Raw genomic sequence first — 21214 nt, forward strand, 5'->3', positions numbered from 1 at the left:
AGCATTCTTGAGGCCATGGGGAAGAGATGATACCATGTATGTATGAGACAGTTCTTCATGCTTTGGGTCTCCGCTTAATTGTTGGCACTGTAGCAGGCTAATAGAATAGGCTCGTACATACGTATTGTGGCCTGTAATAACTAATAAACCAGGCCGCCAGGGACAGACCAAGAGTAAGCAACAATGTTATTGATGGTTGGATTCTCATGAGCAGGTCATGAGAATGAATCTACCCGTAGACGGCCGGGCGCCGCTGCTATATTTGTCCACGAATATCTCGCTCCGTCCGTCAGGCACTGAGGTGAGAGAGAGGGAGAGAGGATTCACGAACGAAGCTTACGCACAGTCCATCCACCCATCGCTCGCTCGTACAGTGATCACACGTGTGCGCGCTTGCATTATTATTGGTTATATTTGAACACGCCTCTCACCTCACCCGCGAGCTTGCTTTCTTCTTCCTCGCGCTCTCACCACCGACACACAATCTTGGCCGGCCGGCCGGCCGCCCAGCCTTGCTGCCCCGCGCGCTTGCATTGGCAGCTAGCAGAGGCCACCGTCCACCGTGCGGTGCGCGTCTCTGTGTTTAAGATCGCTAGGACTGGCCATTCTAGTAATTGGCAGGGAGGGAGAGGGATCGGATATGGTGGCCGCCGGCGAGGAGGAGGCGTCGTCGGCGCTGTCCGCGCCGATGAAGGCGACGTCGGAGGGGGCGTGGCAGGGGGACAGCCCGCTGCACTTCGCGCTGCCGCTCATCACCCTGCAGGTCTGCCTCGTCCTCGTCCTCACCCGCGGCCTCGCCGTCGCGCTCCGCCCGCTCCGGCAGCCGCGCGTCATCGCCGAGATCATCGTAAGCTCATCATCTGTCCGTTGATTCGCCGTTCCTCTTCATCAGGATTATTGCAAATGAATAGTTAAATTGTATACGACGTGTATGCAGCGCTAGCTCTCGATCAAGATCTGTACGTGTTTTGTTCCACAAAATTAAATTGGCTTGCAATTCCATCATGTCATTTTGATAATTATTTCAAAAAAAAGATTTTGAAAAAAATGCTGTATGTAACTGTGCACTGACTGAACTAGTCAAGCTAGTTTTATTTGCAAAATAATTTCTTTTTAATTTTAGAGAAGAACAAACAGTCAAGCTTTGGGCCCCACGATAACTCCGAGTTGCTAGGAAATAAATAATCCCAATTTAGCCGCCTCCTACTTTTACCTTTGCCTACTTTTGGAACCGTAAACCCCTGCACCATCGTCTGCCGGTCCACCAGATGCATGCCCAGTCAGTACACCATTTGTGGCATGCAACTGACAAGCCGGCCTACTTCATATTTGTAAACTTTTTTCAGAAATCTTAAGATTGAAGCTGTAGTTCAGCATATGTTTTTTTGGCAGCATAATAAATTTGATTTAGAATACTACTGAATACTATGAATTAGGAGTACGGAATAATTTAAATCATGACCTACTATATATGCACACAGAAAGACCATAGGAGTCTAGAACAGCTTGAGGTGCAGATGATTTTTCTTCAGCAACTGTGGCACCACTTACTTCATGCTGAGTCTTGCTATTTTAATCCATGCATGCAAATCTGAATGTTGGTGCCACTGACTGATGAATCGATTTCAAGTGTGGGAGCAAATGATACTGCGTCGTGTGCTCAGTGCTCACAGCTGCAATTAATGAATCGATGGCAATTGGCAATGCAGGGCGGCATCCTCCTCGGCCCGTCGGCGCTTGGCCGGAGCAAGGTCTTCCTCAACCACGTCTTCCCGCCGGAGAGCCTCACCGTGCTCGACACGCTCGCCAACATCGGCCTGCTCTTCTTCCTCTTCCTCGTCGGCCTCGAGCTCGACCCGGCCTCGCTCCGCCGCACGGGCCGCAGCGCGTTCGCCATCGCCGTGGCCGGCATCGCCCTCCCCTTCGCGTTCGGCGTCGGCTCCTCCCTCGCGCTGCGCACCGCCATCGCGCCCGACGCGCCGCGCGGCCCGCTCGTCGTCTTCATGGGCGTCGCGCTCTCCATCACCGCGTTCCCGGTGCTCGCCCGCATCCTCGCCGAGCTCAAGCTCCTGACCACCGACCTGGGCCGCATGGCCATGTCGGCCGCGGCTGTCAACGACATCACCGCGTGGATACTGCTCGCGCTGGCAATCGCGCTGTCAGGCTCCGGGTCGCCGTTCGTGTCCATCTACGTCCTCCTCTGCGCCGTCGGCTTCGTCGTCGCCGCTATCTTCCTCGTGCGGCCGGTGCTCGTCTACATGGCGCGCCGGTCCCCCGCCGGCGAGCCTGTGAAGGAGTCGTTCATCTGCTCGACTGTGGCCATCGTTCTCGCCGCCGGCTTGGCCACGGACGCCATCGGCATCCACGCACTGTTCGGTGGGTTCGTCATCGGCGTCCTCATCCCCAAGGAAGGAGCCTACTCCGACGCGCTCACCGAGAAGATGGAGGACCTCGTGGCGTCTCTGTTCCTGCCCTTGTACTTCGCGTCGAGCGGGCTCAAGACCAACGTGACCACCATCTCGGGGGCCAAGTCGTGGGGCTTCCTGGTGCTCGTGATCACCACGGCCTGCGCCGGCAAGATCGGCGGCACGGTGGTGGCGTCGCTGCTGATGCGCGTGCCGCCGCGCGAGGCGCTGGCGCTCGGGCTGCTGATGAACACCAAGGGGCTCGTGGAGCTCATCGTGCTCAACATCGGGCGCGACCGCAAGGTGCTCAACGAGGAGGCGTTCGCCATCCTCGTGCTCATGGCGCTCATCACCACCTTCATGACCACCCCGGCGGTGACCGCGGTGTACAAGCCGGCGCGGCGCGGCGCGGCGTACAAGCACCGGACCGTGGAGCGGCTCGATCTCGACGCCGACAGCGAGCTGCGGGTGCTCGCGTGCTTCCACGCCAGCCGCGGCATCCCGACGCTGATCAACCTGGTGGAGGCGTCGCGCGGCACACGGCGGAGCAAGCTCACCATGTACGCGATGCACCTGGTGGAGCTCTCGGAGCGGTCGTCGGCCATCTCCATGGTGCAGCGCGCGCGCCGGAACGGGCTGCCCTTCTCGAGCCGGCGCGGGCGCGACGGCGGCGGGGAGGTGGTGGTGGCGTTCGAGGCGTTCCAGCGGCTGAGCGCCGTGCGGGTGAAGCCGATGACGGCCATCTCCGACCTCAACACCATCCACGAGGACATCCTGGCGTCGGCGCTCAACAAGCGCGCCGCGCTGGTGGTGCTGCCGTTCCACAAGATGCTCTGCCACGACGGCTCGATGGAGCCCGTGGACCACGCGTACCACCAGGCGAACGTGCGCGTGCTCCGGAGCGCGCCCTGCTCGGTCGCCGTGCTCGTGGACCGCGTCCTCGGCGGCGCGGCGCAGGTGTCGGCGCCCGACGTCTCCTACGCCGTCCTGGTCCTCTTCTTCGGCGGGCCCGACGACCGCGAGGCGCTCGCGTACGGCGCCCGCATGGGGGAGCACCCCGGCATCGAGCTCACCGTCGCCCGCTTCATCGCGTCGGCGGCCAAGCCCAACGGCAAGGACGAGGAAGCCCTTGAGAGACACGTCACCCGGACGCTGAGGTCCGGGGACTGCTCCGTCAGGTACGAGGAGGTGGCGGCGACGGAGCGGCCGGACGTGACGTCCGCCATCAAAGCGCTCGGGAAAGGCAAGAACCTGGTCGTGGCCGGGCTGTCGGCGGCGACGTCGACGCCGCTGGTGGAGAAGAGCCACTGCCCAGAGCTTGGCCGCGTGGGGAGCTACCTGGCGACGCCGGAGTTCTCGACGACGGCGTCCGCGCTGGTCGTGCAGCGGTACAACCCGCGGAGCGACCCCGCGCGCAGCAGGCCGGCGGGGGAGGAGGACAAGGAGGAGGGCGTCGTGCCGCCCCCGGCAGAGTCGGAGCCGGAGTCGCGGCAGCACAGCACGTGAGGCTGGCTAAAAGTAGCTTGCTTGTGGCTAGTACGTAGTAGTAGTGAACCTGTGACGATGTACATACACGCAGATATAAAAGGCAGGAATAGTAGAGCAATAGCGTACACGGTACACAGATACAGATAAACGTATACAGGTCTGATAGGTTAAGGTAGCATCTAATGTCCCAGCCGGTTGATAGTAGAACTGAAGATGTTCTTTCTTGTACGAGTGCTAGTGAACAATGAATGAATGGGCATGAAAAACCAGGCTCTCTCGTCCAGTGAGGTGACTCAGTCATGTGCTGCTGCATAACATGTGTTCCATCCATGTCTTGATCTGTGTGTTTCAAACTTTCAATGTTCAGTCTTGTTCAATGTCAAGCCTTGAGCGGGGACTCCTATATGTCTTCTGGAAGACATATAAGAGTGATATCTTTAAAGCCCAAGGTCCAGTTAACCACTTTTGGGCCTTGGGAGCCTTTGATCGCACATGCCGAGCGCACAGCTGCAGGAGGACCCAATCGCAGGCAGCGAGCAGGCCAAGAGACTAACGTGAAGAAGCGGAGAAGCAAAGCCGTAGATCACTCTGGTACTTTTTGTTCTCTGCCCACCATGAATGCCGGAAGGCTCAACATGAGCACGGTGCTATGCCTCTTTTTGTTTCTTTCTTTCTATTTTTCAACTCTAATTCTTGTAAAACCATCTTTAAGACTTCAACACTTGTTTTGAGTTGATTCAACACTCTGAAAAGACTATTCCTACACTTTGGATATACTAATTCAACATTTTTAGAATAAATGTTGAAATAGCATACTATATATGTTGAAATGATCTGTTCAAAATATTGAGACAATATATTCAAATGTTGAAGTTTTAAGATAAAAAATAAAATAACATATTGGATCTTGTTTTGTTCCATTAATTCCGAAGAATATTTTGATTCAAACGGGTTCTAAATTGGATTTATGGTTTAAGAGAAAAGATCACTTGAAGTTAGAAACTTGATTAACTTTCCAACCACGTCCCTCCACTCATCCTGCATGTTTACTTTTATGCCGCTTGCGTCCTGTGCTCTGCTCCCGTCCGTGCCGGGCACGCTGCCTGCTACCCACGTGGTTTCATCACATTTATTTATTTTAGTTGGCACGGATCTCAAATATTAGAAGATATCTATCAAAAAAATCTTGCGGAAGATATATAGGTTTTCCGGCCTTGAGCACCGAAGAAACCCATCCGGCTAGGGAAGCCCACTTTCTCATGACACGGCCCAGTAACGAGCTACCGGGTCAAGGAGGCAGCAGAAAAGCAAGAAGAACCACCGCCCATGGGCTTTCCACCAGTAGCCGTCGTGCTTTTACGTCAGAGGTGGCCCGGCCCACCAGGGCCGTGCCTGTCCTGCCGGATTGCGGCAGAATGCTGAACTGAACCGCCCATTTTTGGTTTAGGCGTGAAAACGTTTTCATGAGAGAGAAATGATGCTTTGATCATCAATTAAGGGTATTAAATAAAGTCTAATTACAAAATTAACCCCACAACTATGGCACTGTAGCAGTTACTATAACTAATGAGGCATTTGATCGTACGATTAGTGAATAATTGAGCGCGGTCACTGTAGCACCACTGTAGCCAATTATGATGAAACTTGAGTCATTAGATTCGTCTCGAAAAATTACACTCATCCCTTAAAAAGTTTTATAAATAAACTTCATTTAATACTTCATGCAGACATTCGTCTTTTTGTGAAATTGTGACGCCGACTCCTAACCAAACATGACCATCCGACCACCGCCGCCGGTCAAGTCAGGGCAGCGCTGGGCTGGGCGCGTCCAGGACACGCAGCAAGTCACCCACAGCTGGTTGACTGGATCCCACATCAGCACCGTCGCGCTCTCCTCCGGCTCCGGTCGCTAATGCGATGTGGTCCCTGAAATCCACGCACATCTCTGATTCTCCGGCGTTGCTCGCTGGAGACTGCAGCAGCCTTAGTGAATGCGGGCCATGTCATGGTGCCGGCAGCAACGGCAACCCAAGCCCCAGACCCCAGTCCAGTCCAGCATACTACTCCGACGACCTTGCATTGATTACCTACGCGGTTTCTTTACCCTACCGCCCTACACCAACAAGCAGTAATTACTGACTGACAGGTGGGCCGCTAGCTCGGATGGATTTCAGAGACCCAGCTAGCCAGCCACCTGCTTGGCTGCTACTTGCACCGCCACCCTTGCATTGATCAACCTTGTTTTTCCATGCATCAGCCCCTTGTTTAGGCCGTGTTTGGTTATGGCTGAAAAAAAATTCGCGAAAACTTTTTCTCCTTTGACCACTAATTTAGAGTACTAAATAAAATCTAATTACAAAACCACATGTAGGACTCCTGATAAATTCGCGAGACCAATCTATTAAGACCTTTGACCGCGTAATCATCACTGTAGCAAATCAACAATTAATTACCGTCATTAGGTTCGTCTCGAAAAATTACACCCATCCCTAAAAAGGTTTTGCAAATAGACTTCATTTAGTATTCCATGCGAACATTCGTTTTTTTTGTAATTTTGATGTGATGTTTTACCAAACGCAGCCTAGATGCAAAATTCTAAATTCTAAAACTATCACATCGAATGAGAATCTTACATGCATGAAGTAGTAAATCTAGACGAAATAAAAAATAAATTGTATAGTTTGTTTGTAAATTGTGAGACAAATCTAATGAGCCTAATTAGGTTATAATTAGACGCTAAATTGCTACAATAATTGTTACAGTACACATGATCTAATGATGAATTAATTATGCTCATTAGATTCATCTCGAAGTTTATAGACGAGTTCTGCAATTAGTTTTGTAATTAGTCTATATTTAGTAATTTAAATGTAAAAAAATCTCTTTCAAAAAATTTACAGCATGCATGTAAACAAGGGACAGGTTAACATACAGATGAGGGGATCGATGAACTGCAGCCGTAGATGCCGTCTCAGCTCGGGGTCAGCCTGACGTGTTTGTAGGAGAAAATGCAAATGATTTGCGGCAGCTCTTTCTTTCTTTTTTCCTTTTTTTGCTTGGCATAGCTCTGAAGATTTCCTGCTGGCTTCACTGATCGAACGAAAGGACTTTCTTTAATCTCTCTTTGTTACTCCTTTAACTTTTTTTTGAACATGATTACTCTTTTAACTTGGATGCGTTCTGCAAATGGAAGAAAGGGCATCACTGCGGCACTTGTGTCTTCTACCAACAGCCTTCCCATTTCTTGCTTCTACAGAGAGCAGCAGCAGCTTTAGTTACATGCATGTTAGATGTTACATCTGGTAAAGCAGTAGTTCACCCAAAAGTAATCCGCGAGCAGACCTCGCTAATCTGCTCTCACAAAAGCCCTAGAGGCACTCCAGTGCTCGTCATTTCAAACCGGCCGCCTTTTAGTTTCCCAGACCTAGCTTTCGGATTTGAATCCCGTCCCTGTTTGTTTGGCTCTCCAAACCTGACTACTTTAGCAACCAGCTTCTAGACTCCAGGACCCCAGGGCACAAGTTCAGTCGTCAGCGTCGCTGGCTTTTCTCTTCACTGTTTCAGAAACATAACGGTACGGCACCTGCTCTCACTACCCTTCTTAATTTCTCTGTCAAGTATCTGTATCAACAATTGGCTATTTATCAACGACTGACACGCACCAAAAGAAGATGCCAAGTGTCAACGTCCGGTTCTTCTGGACCCCCGGTACCTCATTCCCGGATCAATTCATGGTGTCATCCATAATGGTTTCAGACTAAACTGATCAGACTGATTGGGAAACGATGCGAGCACTAGGCATCAGCTATGCCCAATATCTCATCCTCTCATGGCTTGCATCAGTCATAGCAACATGGAGGGGACGCTGCAGTGACGGCTACGGCTTTGGTAATGCACAAATCCAGCTCTGATTAATCCAGCATCTGTTCTTTAATCATGAGGTACGGACCAGGGCAATCATAGTGATCAGCTTGTGATCATGACGGAAACTGATCCCCACTGACGCTGGAGTGGTGGCGCAATGGTAAAAAGATACTAATGAGCACTACTGACATGCTAGATTCACGGTTAGATTAGAGTAAAGCACACAGATCTGTACTGTGTTATTGGTGGTTGTGGGGCTCACACAGATGCTGCAAATTGCTCCCCATTAGTTCTTGCATTACTCCAATTCCAGTACAAAAATACAGTACCACTGTATAAGCCATAAAGCAGCTTTAAGATGGCACTGGGAAATCTTCAGACATGTACTGAAGATACCCATCATACCGACGAATGAACCCACTCCCTCCCTATATGCAAATGCAAATATGCAATGAAGGGGATCGGACGGTAGCAGGCGAGACGTACTGGCTCCTCTTCATTTCACAGTTGACAAGTGGATGCAATGCAAGATTGTCACTTGGACCTGAACCTTGTCACTGGACAAGTGGCTGCTAAAAGTTTATTTCACCTGCAATTTTCTGAACAAACCCCATCGATTTTTACAGATGAATCTGCAGGCAGCCAATTCAAGCCCAGAGCTTTTGTACGTTGGAGACCAGATGAGTTCCTCATCAACAATAACAACAACAACATAGTCTTTTTTCTAAACAAGTTGGAGTAGGCTAGAGATGAAACAAAAAAATAAAGGTCATAGTTCAGGCACATTGATAGCTAGTCTCTAAGCGCTCCTATCCAAAGCTATCTCTTTAGAGATATTCCAATCCTTATGGTCTCTCTTAACCGACTCATCTCAAGTCAGTTTAGGTCTACCTCTACCCCTCTTTACATTATCGACCCGCTCAAGAACCCCACTACGCACAGGCGCCTCAGAAGGCCTCCGTTGGACATGTCCAAACCATCTCAGCCGATATTGGGTAAGTTTCTCCTCAATTGGTGCCACCCCGACCCTATCTCGAATAGCTTCGTTTCGGACTCTATCCCTCCTTGTGTACCCGCAAAACCACCGCAACATCTGCATCTCTGCTACACTCAGTTGCTGGACATGTCGCTTTTTTTAGACCAACATTCAACACCGTATAACATCGTCGGACGAATTGTTGTCCTATAGAACCTGCCTTTTAGCTTTTGTGGTACATTTTTGTCACAAAGGATGTTAGAAACTTGACGCCATTTCAACCAGCCAGCTGAAATTCTATGCTTAATATCTTCATCAATATCGCCATTCTTTTGTAGCACCGATTCTAAATACTGAAAAGTATTCTTCTGGGCCACGAAATTCACTTTGTTGTTGGAAGGGAGAAGCTGACGAAGGGAGAAGGTGACAATGGAAAGCAAAAGGGCATCATGGGAAGGGGCACGGTGAAAGTTTTGAGAGATGAGAAAGCAGCCGTGTTGGCCATCGGCAATGCAAACCCCCTCCCCTGCGTATCCTTGCTTCTTTGCTCAGCCTGCCTGCTGCTGGCCGCTGTCTTTTGACCGCGACACGCACTTGAAATAAAGCTGGACACGAAGCGTGGCTCGCCTCACCACACTTGCTTCAAAAATTAAAACTACCAGCTTTGAGACCTGAGGATTTTGACTGTGCCCTTGTTTAGTTGGATTCAAAATTCCAAAACTTTATAAAATTTCTCGTCACATCGAATCTTTGAACGTATGCATGAAGTATTAAATGTAGATAGACAAAATAACTAATTACACAGTTTGTTTGTAATTTGCGAGACGAATCTTTTGAGTATAGTTAACCCATGATCAAATAATAATTACCAAATACAAACGAAAATGCTACGGTACTAAAATTCCAAAAGTTTTTGCAACTAAACAAGAGCGGTGTCTTTCTAGGTCTCTGCGAAGCGGACATCATTCTCCTCTCATCCTGTCTGCATGATTGAAGAATCTAATCTAATGTTGGTCTCAAAGATTTCAGTTTTTGTAGATGGGTAGAAATTAAAAGGGGTGTGATTTTGCTTTTGGTGCCATCCCCATGAGGCCATGACAGGCCTCGTACGTATATGGGCCACAATAACAACCATCATTACTAAGACGCTGACTCTAAAATAAGTACAAAAGTAAGAAATAAGCAGATTTACTTCAAAAAGAAAAAAGAAATGAGCAGAAGGAATCAAGGGACGGAAGAACTCGTACAGAGAAATTTATTCGAGCCTCGTTTAGATGCATGCTGTAAATTTTTTGAAAGAAAAATTATTTAACATTTGAAGTACTAAATATAGACTAATTATAAAACTAATGGTAGAACTCGTCTGTAAACTTCGAGATAAATCTAATGAGCCGATTAATATCATTAAAGCATGTATACTGTAGCAATTTAGTGTCTAATTATAGACTAATTAGGCTTATTAGATTCGTCTCGCAATTTACAAACAAACTATGCAATTTATTTTTTATTTCGTCTAGATTTACTACTCTATGCATGTAAAATTCTCATTTGATGTGATAGTTTTAGAATTTTGAATTTTGCATCTAAACAAAGGGTCGATCAAAATACACAATTCATTGATAGAGAAAGAGAAGTGGACAGGAGAATATATTTTAGACAGGGAGCGAACGGCCATGAAAAATGAAGAGAAAAAAGAACAAAAAACATGAACACCCTTAATCCCCTTAATTAACACTCTTTATCCTCTCTAATTAGGCACAACTACTAATTAATAGCAAGCACTCCACTCCACAGCATAGAAGTTAACATGCGGCGGCTAATTCTTGTCTAAGTAAGCTTCTTCTCTCACACGCCAACCTAGCGAAGCAAAGAATGCTTCAAGCTCGATCCTGCTCGTGCTCTGCCTGTGCTCCGCCGCGCACTACTAGAAGCACACGGACGCGGCCGCCGTCCGGGCCTTGCCGGCGCCGGAGAGGCGGCCGTAGCGGAAGTTGGTGGAGCGGCGGGAGCGGCGGCGCGTGGCCCAGCCGAAGCAGAGGCGGAGGCGCGCGCGGAGGCGGCGGAGCCCCGTGGCCGCGGCGCGGCGCAGGCGGCGCAGACCCGCCCAGACGACGGGCCTTGCGCGGGCGCGCGGCGAGCGCGGGACGTCGGCGTCGCGGGAGAAGTGGTAGCTCCGGAGGAAGAGCTGGCGCCGCTCGACCTGCCGCTCCCACCGCGCCATGTACTCCAGGTACGGCCACGGCGCCACGCCCGCCGTCCTCGCCGCCGGCACGGACGCCACGCTCACGGACATGGCTGGTGGCACCGACACGCCGGCCTCTTTCTTCCTCGGCAGCTGGCTGCTGCTCCCCGCCGCCTGGCTCGGTTCTGCCTCGGCGCAGGAGCTGAAAGAAGCGAAGCGTGCGTACGGTGGCGCGGGCAGGAGCAACATGCGAATATGCGATGCGATGTGCGTTGCGGAGGACATGGAGGAGGAGGAGGAGAGAATTAACAGGGGTGGCGCGGCGGCGAGGAGCCGAGGCGTTTTGGCTGCGCTCGCTGGTCGCTGCCTGGGAGCAATGTTTTAAATAGCAGACTAACCTATTTAGCTATCTATATCCAAAAATAGGTTATATCTAGTTATAACGGCAGATAAGAGCTAAATTGTATATGAAAAAACTTAGCTAAATCTCTCTCAAACAGCTATAGCCGGAGATAACGGAAGCTATAACCGGAGATTTAAAACCTTGCTGGGGAGGCGAGGGAGGGGGGGGGGGGGGGGGTGGGGGAGCGGCAAGGGGAGATGGTTGGAGTGGGAGAAGGGAGGGTGGACGGTTTTATAGTTTCTTGGACGTTTTGCTTGGAAATGGGTCTTTTATTTGTTAGTTTTCTAAGGCGGTTTTCAGATGAATTGAACATCGAGTTTGACATGAACAATCATGCGGTTTTTTTATTAATCATAGAGTGACGCGAGCTCTTTTGACATGAACAATATTAATTCACAAATTAAGATAACCATTGCTATTTCAGTCACAAAATATAACGACTTTTAGATTTTGTCAAAATATAATATCTTTGACCAATAATATCTCCAAAAATAATTACTTTTAAATAGAAAATATTACATGTTATGATAGCTGATTTCATTATAAATAAACTTATATCACTTTTATATTATAAATCTTTATGTTTTTTTACCATCCACTTTCAAGGTTTAAAAGATTTGATTTGGAGAAAACCTAAAACTAACTATATTCTAGGATGCTGGTACTCTATATGTTATACAAATTTGGTAATTTCAAGAGTGAGCAAATCATTCTTCAGTAAACACCAGCCACTTACAGTTCATAATATCACGTGATAAAATTATTGTATACATATTTAAGTAAAAACACTGGTACTTGGCGGTGAATCTAGTTGGGCAACTCAGAGTAGTAGTTAAGAATGGCGTGTTTTCACTCAGGCAGCTCAAGAAGTGTGAAGAGGTGCGTGAAACTCGTTGCAAGATGCAGAGGATGGAGTAGAGTAACACCACACGGAAGTAGCACGTTCGGGTGGGTCCACCAACCACGACTGACAGTATGGGTATGACTTTTCCTTCCTTTCCTGCCATAGAGTATTTCCTTCTTGTGTGTGCGTGTAAAACCGTACGGAGAGGGGAAAGAACCGTTGGACGGGACAGGGTTTGACCCCCTCCCAGCTCCCACATGATGACATGAACAATGTCCGTGCTCCTGCCTGCACCTTCACCATCCCCCCTCTCCCTCTGTGGCTCCCTTTCTGGATTCTCCAAAATCCGCATGCGTGGCTGACAGCCTGAGGCCCTGACAATCTGAATGGACTCTTCTCTTTTACAACTATTACGATCATCAGTGACAGTAACCTCATGTTTAGTTCCCATCAAAATTCCAAAACTTTACAGAATTTTACATCATATCGAATCTTTAAACGCGTGCATGAAATATTAAATATAGCTAAATAAAGTAACTAATTCCACATTTTGTTTATAATTTACGAGATGAATTTTTGGGACTAGTTAACCCATGACCGGACAATAATTATCAAATACAAATGAAAATGCTAGATTACTTTACCGCTTCCCTTTTACGCATCTAAACAAGGGCTAAGTGTGGGATTTGTGCGGAAATGAAGCAGCCCGCCTGGATGTCCAAAGATAGGATTTTTGGCAAGCAAAGCAAGCAAATAAACACCTTGGCAAGCTTCTTCATGTTATATGGTTGTGAAACACACGAGCCGTCGGCTGTGTAGCACACGAGCATGCGCTAAGAACATTTCAAGATTGTTTTTCCCTACCCCGTCTGGAACATAGCAGTATTGTTCTTTTATTTGTATGCAATTGTCTTTTTTTTTTAAAAAAAAAGTTGGGATCATTTCATGCCAAATCCTGTTGTTTCTTCTATATCCTTGGACTATACTTGTTGCTGGTGGAGTAGTGCTGCTGCTGTTTTACATTCCTAGTCCTATAGGCTATTGCGTTGCTGCAGGGGTGTGGATGGACAGAGGCAGGGACCAAATGGAATCTGGCTTTGACAATCGGATGCCGCACACGCCCAAACAGTCCGTCCGCCTTGGACGGAAAGGTTGTGGCGGTAGTACGGGGTGGGCGAAAGGACAGGTGGCCGCGACTCTCGCCGCCGGAGCCGCCTAGGCCCCGAGGAAGGATGAGTGGATCACGATCTCCCGTGGGCCGTGGCCGCGCACGCGCCGACGATGATCGCCAGCCTTGGCCTCGTCGGCTAAACTATTCATTCCACCGGCCGATTCCCAAGACCCAAGGGCAAGGCGCCCGCGTCGCGTCCGATCCAGAGCAGCGCACGACCCACGACGTGGCGAGGGTTTCTTTCACTGGACGCTGCCGCAGTAACTGTGGCCTGTTTGATGATCTGTTCGGTCGATCGCTTGCGTGCATGGCGATCCATCGTGCACGGGAACATGCGGTGCATGGCGTCTTGCCTCAGTAGCAGCCATTGCTGCCTTTTCTCGTTTTTCCTCTCTTTTTTTTGGCTCTATTATTGAACGGATGTGATCGTCGGATCGGAGGCTCGGAGCAGCAGGCAGCAGCCGTATGGAATTGTGCTGGATATGCTGAATGATTAGCCCATCTATGATGATGGGGAGTCAAACCAAACAAATGGATTGGCGGCTGCTCTTGGTCGCTGATAGCACAAGATGGACGACGTGTCACCCGGTAGCGGCATCGCCTCACGTTGCGGATGCTGTACTGATCTTACAGCAACACTCCACCACGTTGCGTGCGTGCGCCAAAGTTACCGCTGCTACAACCTGATGCCTAGCATAGATACTGACGATTTTCAAGTGGCAGCCGCATTCCATGATTGTTACATGACTGGTCTGGCCTTCCATTTTTTTTTATATACTGGACCTGTAATAATAAAATGAATTTCCCGAGCAAGGTCCGTTCCGTTGGAATCTGCACAGCAGGAATTTTTTTTTTGAAGATTATATGCCAGCAGGAAATTAGACCTGACTAATCAAAACAAGGCGTTGTCTACCTGCAAAAAAAAAAAAACAAGGCGCTGTCTTTTTTTTTAATAAAACAAGGCGTTGTCGATGTGGGGTATCAGAATCAGACGTCCTACGTGCGTGTGCTAGTAGTGCTACTACTGGTAACTGATTTCGTGCACGACCCAGCCTCATTACTCTAATCGCAATCAGCAAAGACTACCTAATAAATTATTATTGCCATAGTTACTAGCTAGCTGCTAGCTACTAGTATTCTACTAGACGGACGGCTGCGTGCGTGCGTGTGAGTAACGTCAAGTACGTGTTCCCCAGAAATTCGATTCCACATGTCTTGCACACAACGGCACCTAGCTTAGCATGCAGCTCCTGCAGATCCAAGTCAACGGCCCCCTGCTAATTAATCACTCTCCCACAATGCGCACGGCTGGCCAATTAAGCTCTTCTCAACTCACTCGAGTGCGGCTGCGGGCAACCGCTGACACTATTCCACACCGGTGTGTTTAGTTGGTGAAAAAGTGAGTTTTGATACTGTAGCACATTTTGTTGTTATTTTACAAATAATGTTCACTTATGGATTAATTAGGCTTAATGCATGTGTCCGAATATTCGGTGTGACGGGTACTGTGCAAAATTGTTTTGGAAACTAAACAGGACTAGCTTTCTTCTCACAAATTCACACAGTGGACAATGCTTCTCGAAATTCTGGCTTGGGCTTTGACATCTGTGAGCGCGGTGGCGCAGCTGCACGACTGACGGTCACACCGGAGGAGATCTCAATCATGTTCAGGAACAGCGACATGCTTTGCTGGGTCATCAGAACCGGCAAAATTCGGCACGCCATTTGGTTTCTTCGCCCAGTAATCCGCTCGAGGTGGACGTGCCGACGGCGAGGGCCTCGCACGGAGCGTGGCTGACGGCCGCGCGAACCGCCGGTGACGAGGCGGAGATGCCTGCGGCCCGGCCGGCCGGCCGGCAGTCGGGTGGGCGCGGTACGACGGGGCCGGCGCGCACCGCGTGCTCGCGGTCACGGGACACGCCGCGCGGCTGTCATCTCTGGCTGCCGCTGCGGCTGCGGCGAGCGCCGTGGCCAAGCCGCCCTCATGTTGGTCTTAATTGCGTGGACCCTTCCTTCCCCAGCACAAATATAACAGGGTGACGACGAGGAAGGAAAGGACCCGCCGCGATGCCTGCCGATCCTGGTCTGACTGTCCGCGCACCGGCCAGGCCAGGTCAGCCGCATGCTGGCGTTTGCCATGGCACTGCCACGATGCCAAACCGCAGATGAGCTCAACACCGATGGATCTTGACCGGACGGGACGGGATAGCAATCGCAGGTCTCTTGCTGCCTTGCCTGACGGAGGAGTTGGGTATGGCCACCCACCCGGCCACCCTATCCACCAGAATAGGAACTGAGGAAGCTCCTTCTGCTGCCAAGGAACGGCGACCCCGTCAAACACGGGCGTCGCGCGCGTCAGCCGGCTGCGGCGAGCGGCAGCGAAGCCGATCGGGTTCAACGCGTGCGTGCGTCAGGTCTTAGCTTTAGTTGCAGGCTTGTAGCCTTGCCCTAGCGACCAACCAACCATCAACTACCTTGTTAAATTCGCATCGAGCCGTGCCTGCCACCATTGCACAAGCTTTTACCCTTCTCTCCAGACCCAAGTCGTGTCTTGCGCCGCGACGCCATTGACAAGACCAAGCTTTTTCCACGGCTCGTCTCGCGCAGATGGAGAGGGCGAGCTGCCGGAACAACCGGTGCTGTGACTGTGAGGGTAACCATTCTACGACAAACTCTGATAATATCTGTTCGTAATAAAGGTATCAGACTCTGATGCTTGCTTTACTGTCAAAGACTAGAGAATAGAGATGCAAGGGAACACTGCTTGTTCACATGCATCTGAAAGAAACACAGCACGAGATTGCCGGCCCTTTGGAAGAACATGTCAGCACCGGTTGGTGTTCGGCACAACAGGGAGCATCAGGTTGTCAGGAGATGTGAATGGGCCCAACGACCAACGTGCTGTGTCAAGGCCCAGGAGGAAGAACACAAGAGCTCTTTGGGTCGGAATGGGTTTACACTTTACAGGCAAGAGTGGCGTGTATGTATCGAGAGAGGGAGAGCAATAACTTGTGACGTCATCTGAACTCGTGAGCGCAATCCTTTCTGGTCTGTTCTTCCTCGAATACAATCTACTCTACTGGCCTTGATTCATCTTCTCTCCTTTCCCGACTTTTACCTGCTGCTAACAGAACACGCCATATCAACCCCTTTTTTTTCAGATTGATTGATATTTCCTATTGCATTTGAACTGGCTTTCAGAATCTGACCTCATCCTGCTTAGATTTAGTTAAACAAGCTCAGATCACATAAATGAAATAAACAAGTTTTAAGTGAGCCCAGATTCTCCAGACACAAGACATCTAGCCATGCCTGCTTCGAACTTAAAACACTCAAGACGCTTTTGTTCTTCAATCCACTGGACGCTATTTCTGCTAGTTTCAGGCATGTCAACTATGACATCTCTGGAACTTTTACCTCAAGTAGATGTGGTTCAATAACCAAAAGTTTGTGCAAAAGTTCCCAACAGAGAAAATAAAGATTATTGGTATTAGATTAACGAAACATGGAAAACACACCAGTAAAATGTTTCTTCACTGCCCCAGAATAGAACTGCAAATATTGCTTTCCAACCAGGGCAGCTAATGATGACTCAAACTAGAGCTATAACTTTCTCCATACCATTTCACATACTTCCCCATATATGTGGACAATGAGCTGTTCCTGAACAAGTCGAGCTAAAACACATGGCATAAGCTGTGACATCAGTTGAGCATTCGAATAAATTACACCGCAATATCGAACATACGCCTACGAATGAAAATGAACTGCTTTATGCATACAGCATCCTTAACATGACATGGGTTCAACAAAACTAGAGAACCGAAGAACAAGAGGTACAGAGAGCAGATCCATCTTCCATGAAGGCTCAAACTTGAGCCGTGCCTTGTGTGAACTTGGGATCCTCGCATCTATACTTTCCATCAGGGCCAATACCAAAGCCTTTGGGGTCGGCAAACACATTCTCCAATAATTGGCTCCGTGGAGGGTGTGGGCTTGCATCGGCAAACTCAACAGCCTCCTCAACAACATCGTCGATCTTCTTCTCAATGCTCTTCAACTCAGATTCAGTTCCGAGGTTCTGCTCAATGATGTACTTCTTCAAGGCGGTAATGGGATCCCTTGCAGCATAGTGGGTTTTCTCATCTGTGCACAGAGAATGTGAGTCAGTTCAACAATTGGGCAAACCAGACATTTGTAGTTATGTGACTGATCGGAGCATTGGAGCCAGTGTGCCGAACAATTCAGTTGACATATTACATACATGAATCATGATAATAAAAAAACCATGGTCAAATTGTTATATAAAAAACAATCCAATTCAGTGTACAAGTTGACCCAAGCTAGTTAAAGCATCACAAACCCCAAAAAGTGAAGGAATTCTGACAGTCACCAATTTAGAAACCTTAAATGTAAATTTAGATTATTATTTTTTTAAAAAAAATCGATGCATAGCCAAGTATTTATTTGAACCATATCCTACATCTCTTTCAGAAAAAAAATATATATCAAATTTCACCAAAACACGTTTCCTGCATTTGGTGATTGATTCTTATGAAGATCAATACAAGAAGCGAAATCAAAACAAATGGATTGATAAATTGCACCCAATTGGAGATTAAAAAAAAAGAAATGCCTTAACTCATATGGCTCCAAAAGTTCAAGTGGACTTTTGGAAATGGAAAAGGAATATGCAGGACAACTGGGTCCCAGAAACCTATAAGGTGGGCAACAAGACATCCTAACCATACCTACCAGGATGTTGACATATCAGATAAGATGATTGAGATGATGATAAGAAGCTAAAATATGAGAGAAATGTTTCATTCACCATTTCAATTGGCACCACAAGAATATCTTCAAACAAGATTTATCTAACTAGTTTTCATCAAAAACTATCTTACTAGCCACGTCAGCATTCCAATCCTGTAAGTATAGACTATGGTGCTAACAAAAAAAGGGAGCTTAACTACGTCAACACTGACACAACAAAAACCTAAAATTTCTAACCATTTTTTTGCATGAATTAGTAACATTGTAACTGCTTTTAAATTTTCAGGCATTGAGTTTTAATCGTATACTATATTATTAATACATGATCCACTCATTTGCGATGTCAAATTGCCACTAAAACAAGATCACAGCACTAGTGCAAGACTGCAAGGTATATTATATTTTCACGAGCTTTAATGCCAGTTGTAATCTAGTGCATATGGATTCAACTCAGATCAAGATGAATCGTTCAAACAAGACTACTACAATTTGTTGACCGAAATACTTGATTTCATTTTCCATTTGTCCAATCAGCCTAGTTGAACCAGAAATTGTCACTAGTGAAGCAAAAATGAAACGGGAAAGTAACCCTTACCAGGCTTCCTGAGCTCATCAGGGTCTGCAAGAGAGTGACCTCGGAACCGGTAGGTTTCACACTCCACTAGGGTTGGTCCTTCACCTCTCCTTGCCCTCTCAATTGCCTCCTTAGCAACCTCCCTGACCTTCAGGACATCCATACCATCAACATGCACCCCAGGCATTCCAAATGCTGGCCCTTTCTTCCAAATCTCTGGGTCTGATGTAGCCCTAAGGTGTGACATCCCAATTGCCCACAGGTTATTCTCCACAACAAACACGATAGGAAGCTTCCAAAGCTGTGCCATGTTCAGGCACTCAAAGAACTGCCCATTGTTACATGTACCATCTCCAAAGAAAGCCAATGTGACATCAAGCCCATCGGGACCTGACTCCTTGAGCACCTCATGGCGGTACTTAGCAGCAAAGGCAGCACCAGTGGCAACAGGGATGCCCTCTCCGATGAAGGCAAAGCCTCCAAGGACGTTATGGGGGGCAGAGAACATGTGCATGGAACCACCCTGTCCACGGCAGCAGCCGGTGGCCTTGCCAAAGAGCTCAGCCATAACAGAGCGGGCTGGGACACCCTTGGATAGCGCATGGACATGATCACGATATGTGCTAACAACACAGTCAGCCTGGTTTAGAAGCTTGATAAAGCCAGTGGAAACAGCCTCCTGGCCATTGTAAAGGTGGACGAAACCAAACATCTTGCCACGGTAGTACATTTGCGCACACATGTCCTCAAAAACACGGCCAAGAACCATGTCCTCGTACAACTCCAGTGCCTCTTCCCGTGTCACATCCTGGGGAAAATGACACACTTGAATTAAACGCAGAAGACAGTATCCCGCACAGCAACTTGAACAAACTTGCAGCAACAGAAAGCTAAATAAGATATTTTTCATATCTGAGCACTACTATAGTTGAAGAATTTGAAGCTAGATACTGCACACTAGTATCAGTCCAGTTCTGGTTGCAAGTGATGGACACCTCAGAGTTGCAGTGACAGGCATCAGTATAGCTAAATGGTGGATCTATTTAAAACAAAGAGGTGAAAACTTTGATTTTAGCTGTTAATCACTGACTTTATCAACTAAACAAAGGGTTCGATTGAGAGTATAGGATGATTCTACAATCATAAAAGTACAGGAGAGTTCTACCATGAGATTCAGGATGCCAGGATAACATTTTTAATAAGCACTACTATTTCCAAAGTTGGGAGGTAAAATTTGTGAGATTTACAGCCCTGAAATCGGAACTAGGCATCGAGAGACCTGAGCAGTTATAGAGCATTCCAAATAGTGAGCACAAAAGCACTATGATGTGATCACTCTAACCATGGTTAAACTTAAATCACATAACGCATCTGAATTTCACACTCACAGGGCGCCCAAGATCCAATCACGCAGCCCAATTAAACTATGAACCGTTTCGTTTTTCTTGAAGCAAGAGAGAGCGAAATAGAGGAGGATTTCCTCACCGGATGCGCGGGCGCGGCCTGCGCGGCCTTGTTCCCAGCGAGCACGTCGGAGGAGACGGCGAGAGCGGTGCGCAGGCGCGGGTGGTGCGCCCCGCCGCGGCGCAGCGCCCTGGCGAAGGGGGAGGACGAGGCGCCGGCGGGGAGCGGGGGCGCCCTCTCGCCGCCGGATCTCGCGGCCACCGGCGCCAGGAACTTGGCGGCGGTGAAGGACGCGGCCGCCATCTCTCTCCTCTCCGCTGTCTCCTGGCGAGGGGGACAATGCCGTGAACGAGGAAGAGGTCGGGGAGATGGCGGCGGAGGCGGAGCCGCGGAGGCGTATAAAGGGAGAGGTGGGGAGCGAGGTGGTGGGCGGCGGAGAGACCGAGGAAGACGGGAGGGGAGAGAGAGGGGGTTAGGGAAACAAGGCTGGGCGCTCACGCTCGCTCGGCTTTGGAGGGTCCGCCCAGCCCACGCACCTCACACTCCAGGTCTCCAGCAGGGCTGCTTCTCTCTTGTCTGCACTTGGCGTCTGTGTTATGCGACCGCGATGCAAGATAATTATTGGCAAGCAATTGGCTATTGACTTGCGTTTGCTCCAATGTGAACGAAACTAGGGATTTCCGTTTCGTGCATTCGTTAAAACTAGGACGAGTTTAGTGCTGCGATGTGTGTGGCGCGTGTATCGTTATATTTTAGTCTAAAACTCTAAATAAATTTATGATTGGAGTGGTCAAGTGAAGCACAGCGTATTGAAGTCGGGGGTTCTTGTCAAGAAGTACCTTTACGCTGTTCTTTGGAATACACAGCTTACAAAGTGGGAAATTTGGCACATTACCATTAGTTTGGAAAAGGGAGAAGAGATGCGTGTCTTTATTCGAGAATTGTTGTTATGTATATATAGTAAATAGTTTATGTCCGTTCAATCTGATAACCTCGCGTCAAAAACAACAAAAAAGGTTAAATAAGAGCAGCATCGTTTTCTAAGGAGTTTGCATATAAACCACGGAACGCATACTTTGTGTCATGTTAATTGTGCCACTCGAACTCCAGGAGGCGTGGGACTGTGATCT

The 21214-nt window shown here is 48.6% G+C and overlaps 3 protein-coding genes and 1 long non-coding RNA gene across 4 annotated transcripts; 2 read left to right on the forward strand and 2 right to left on the reverse strand.

The window, feature by feature from the left end:
* The first annotated feature begins 688 nt into the window (after positions 1-688).
* Positions 689-3911, forward strand: LOC120693397 (cation/H(+) antiporter 19-like). Its single transcript, XM_039976822.1, has 2 exons — positions 689-847; positions 1665-3911. Exons 1-2 carry the CDS (start codon positions 689-691, stop codon positions 3909-3911), a joined length of 2406 nt encoding a protein of 801 aa, XP_039832756.1.
* A 6415-nt stretch (positions 3912-10326) lies between these two features.
* On the reverse strand, positions 10327-11311 carry LOC120693240. The gene has a single exon (XM_039976650.1). It carries the CDS (start codon positions 11198-11200, stop codon positions 10658-10660), a length of 543 nt encoding a protein of 180 aa, XP_039832584.1. The 5' UTR covers positions 11201-11311; the 3' UTR covers positions 10327-10657.
* A 4369-nt stretch (positions 11312-15680) lies between these two features.
* LOC120693282 lies at positions 15681-16359 on the forward strand. The gene is made up of 2 exons (XR_005682953.1): positions 15681-15986; positions 16067-16359. It is a non-coding gene; the product is annotated as an uncharacterized LOC120693282 (long non-coding RNA).
* Positions 16360-16880: 521 nt separating this feature from the next.
* Positions 16881-20578, reverse strand: LOC120689596 (pyruvate dehydrogenase E1 component subunit alpha-3, chloroplastic). Its single transcript, XM_039971906.1, has 3 exons — positions 20166-20578; positions 18702-19488; positions 16881-17479 (listed from the first exon to the last, which is right to left on the reverse strand). Exons 1-3 carry the CDS (start codon positions 20385-20387, stop codon positions 17202-17204), a joined length of 1287 nt encoding a protein of 428 aa, XP_039827840.1. The 5' UTR covers positions 20388-20578; the 3' UTR covers positions 16881-17201.
* Positions 20579-21214: the final 636 nt, after the last annotated feature.

This window comes from Panicum virgatum, chromosome 9N (genome assembly GCF_016808335.1).
Source record: "Panicum virgatum strain AP13 chromosome 9N, P.virgatum_v5, whole genome shotgun sequence".
Taxonomy (NCBI): Eukaryota; Viridiplantae; Streptophyta; class Magnoliopsida; order Poales; family Poaceae; genus Panicum; species Panicum virgatum.

Excerpts from the sequence above, each read along its gene's own strand:
- LOC120693397 (XM_039976822.1), top strand. The coding sequence starts at position 689 with ATGAAGGCGACGTCGGAGGGGGCGTGGCAGGGGGACAGCCCGCTGCAC. Across the intron at positions 848-1,664 it reads GCGTCATCGCCGAGATCATC|TGCTCACAGCTGCAATTAAT; the intron begins GTAAGCTCATCA and ends TCGTGTGCTCAG.
- LOC120689596 (XM_039971906.1), bottom strand. The coding sequence starts at position 20,387 with ATGGCGGCCGCGTCCTTCACCGCCGCCAAGTTCCTGGCGCCGGTGGCC. Across the intron at positions 19,489-20,165 it reads AGGCCGCGCCCGCGCATCCG|GATGTGACACGGGAAGAGGC; the intron begins GTGAGGAAATCC and ends CATTTTCCCCAG. Across the intron at positions 17,480-18,701 it reads TGATGAGCTCAGGAAGCCTG|ATGAGAAAACCCACTATGCT; the intron begins GTAAGGGTTACT and ends CTCTGTGCACAG.
- LOC120693240 (XM_039976650.1), bottom strand. The coding sequence starts at position 11,200 with ATGTCCTCCGCAACGCACATCGCATCGCATATTCGCATGTTGCTCCTG.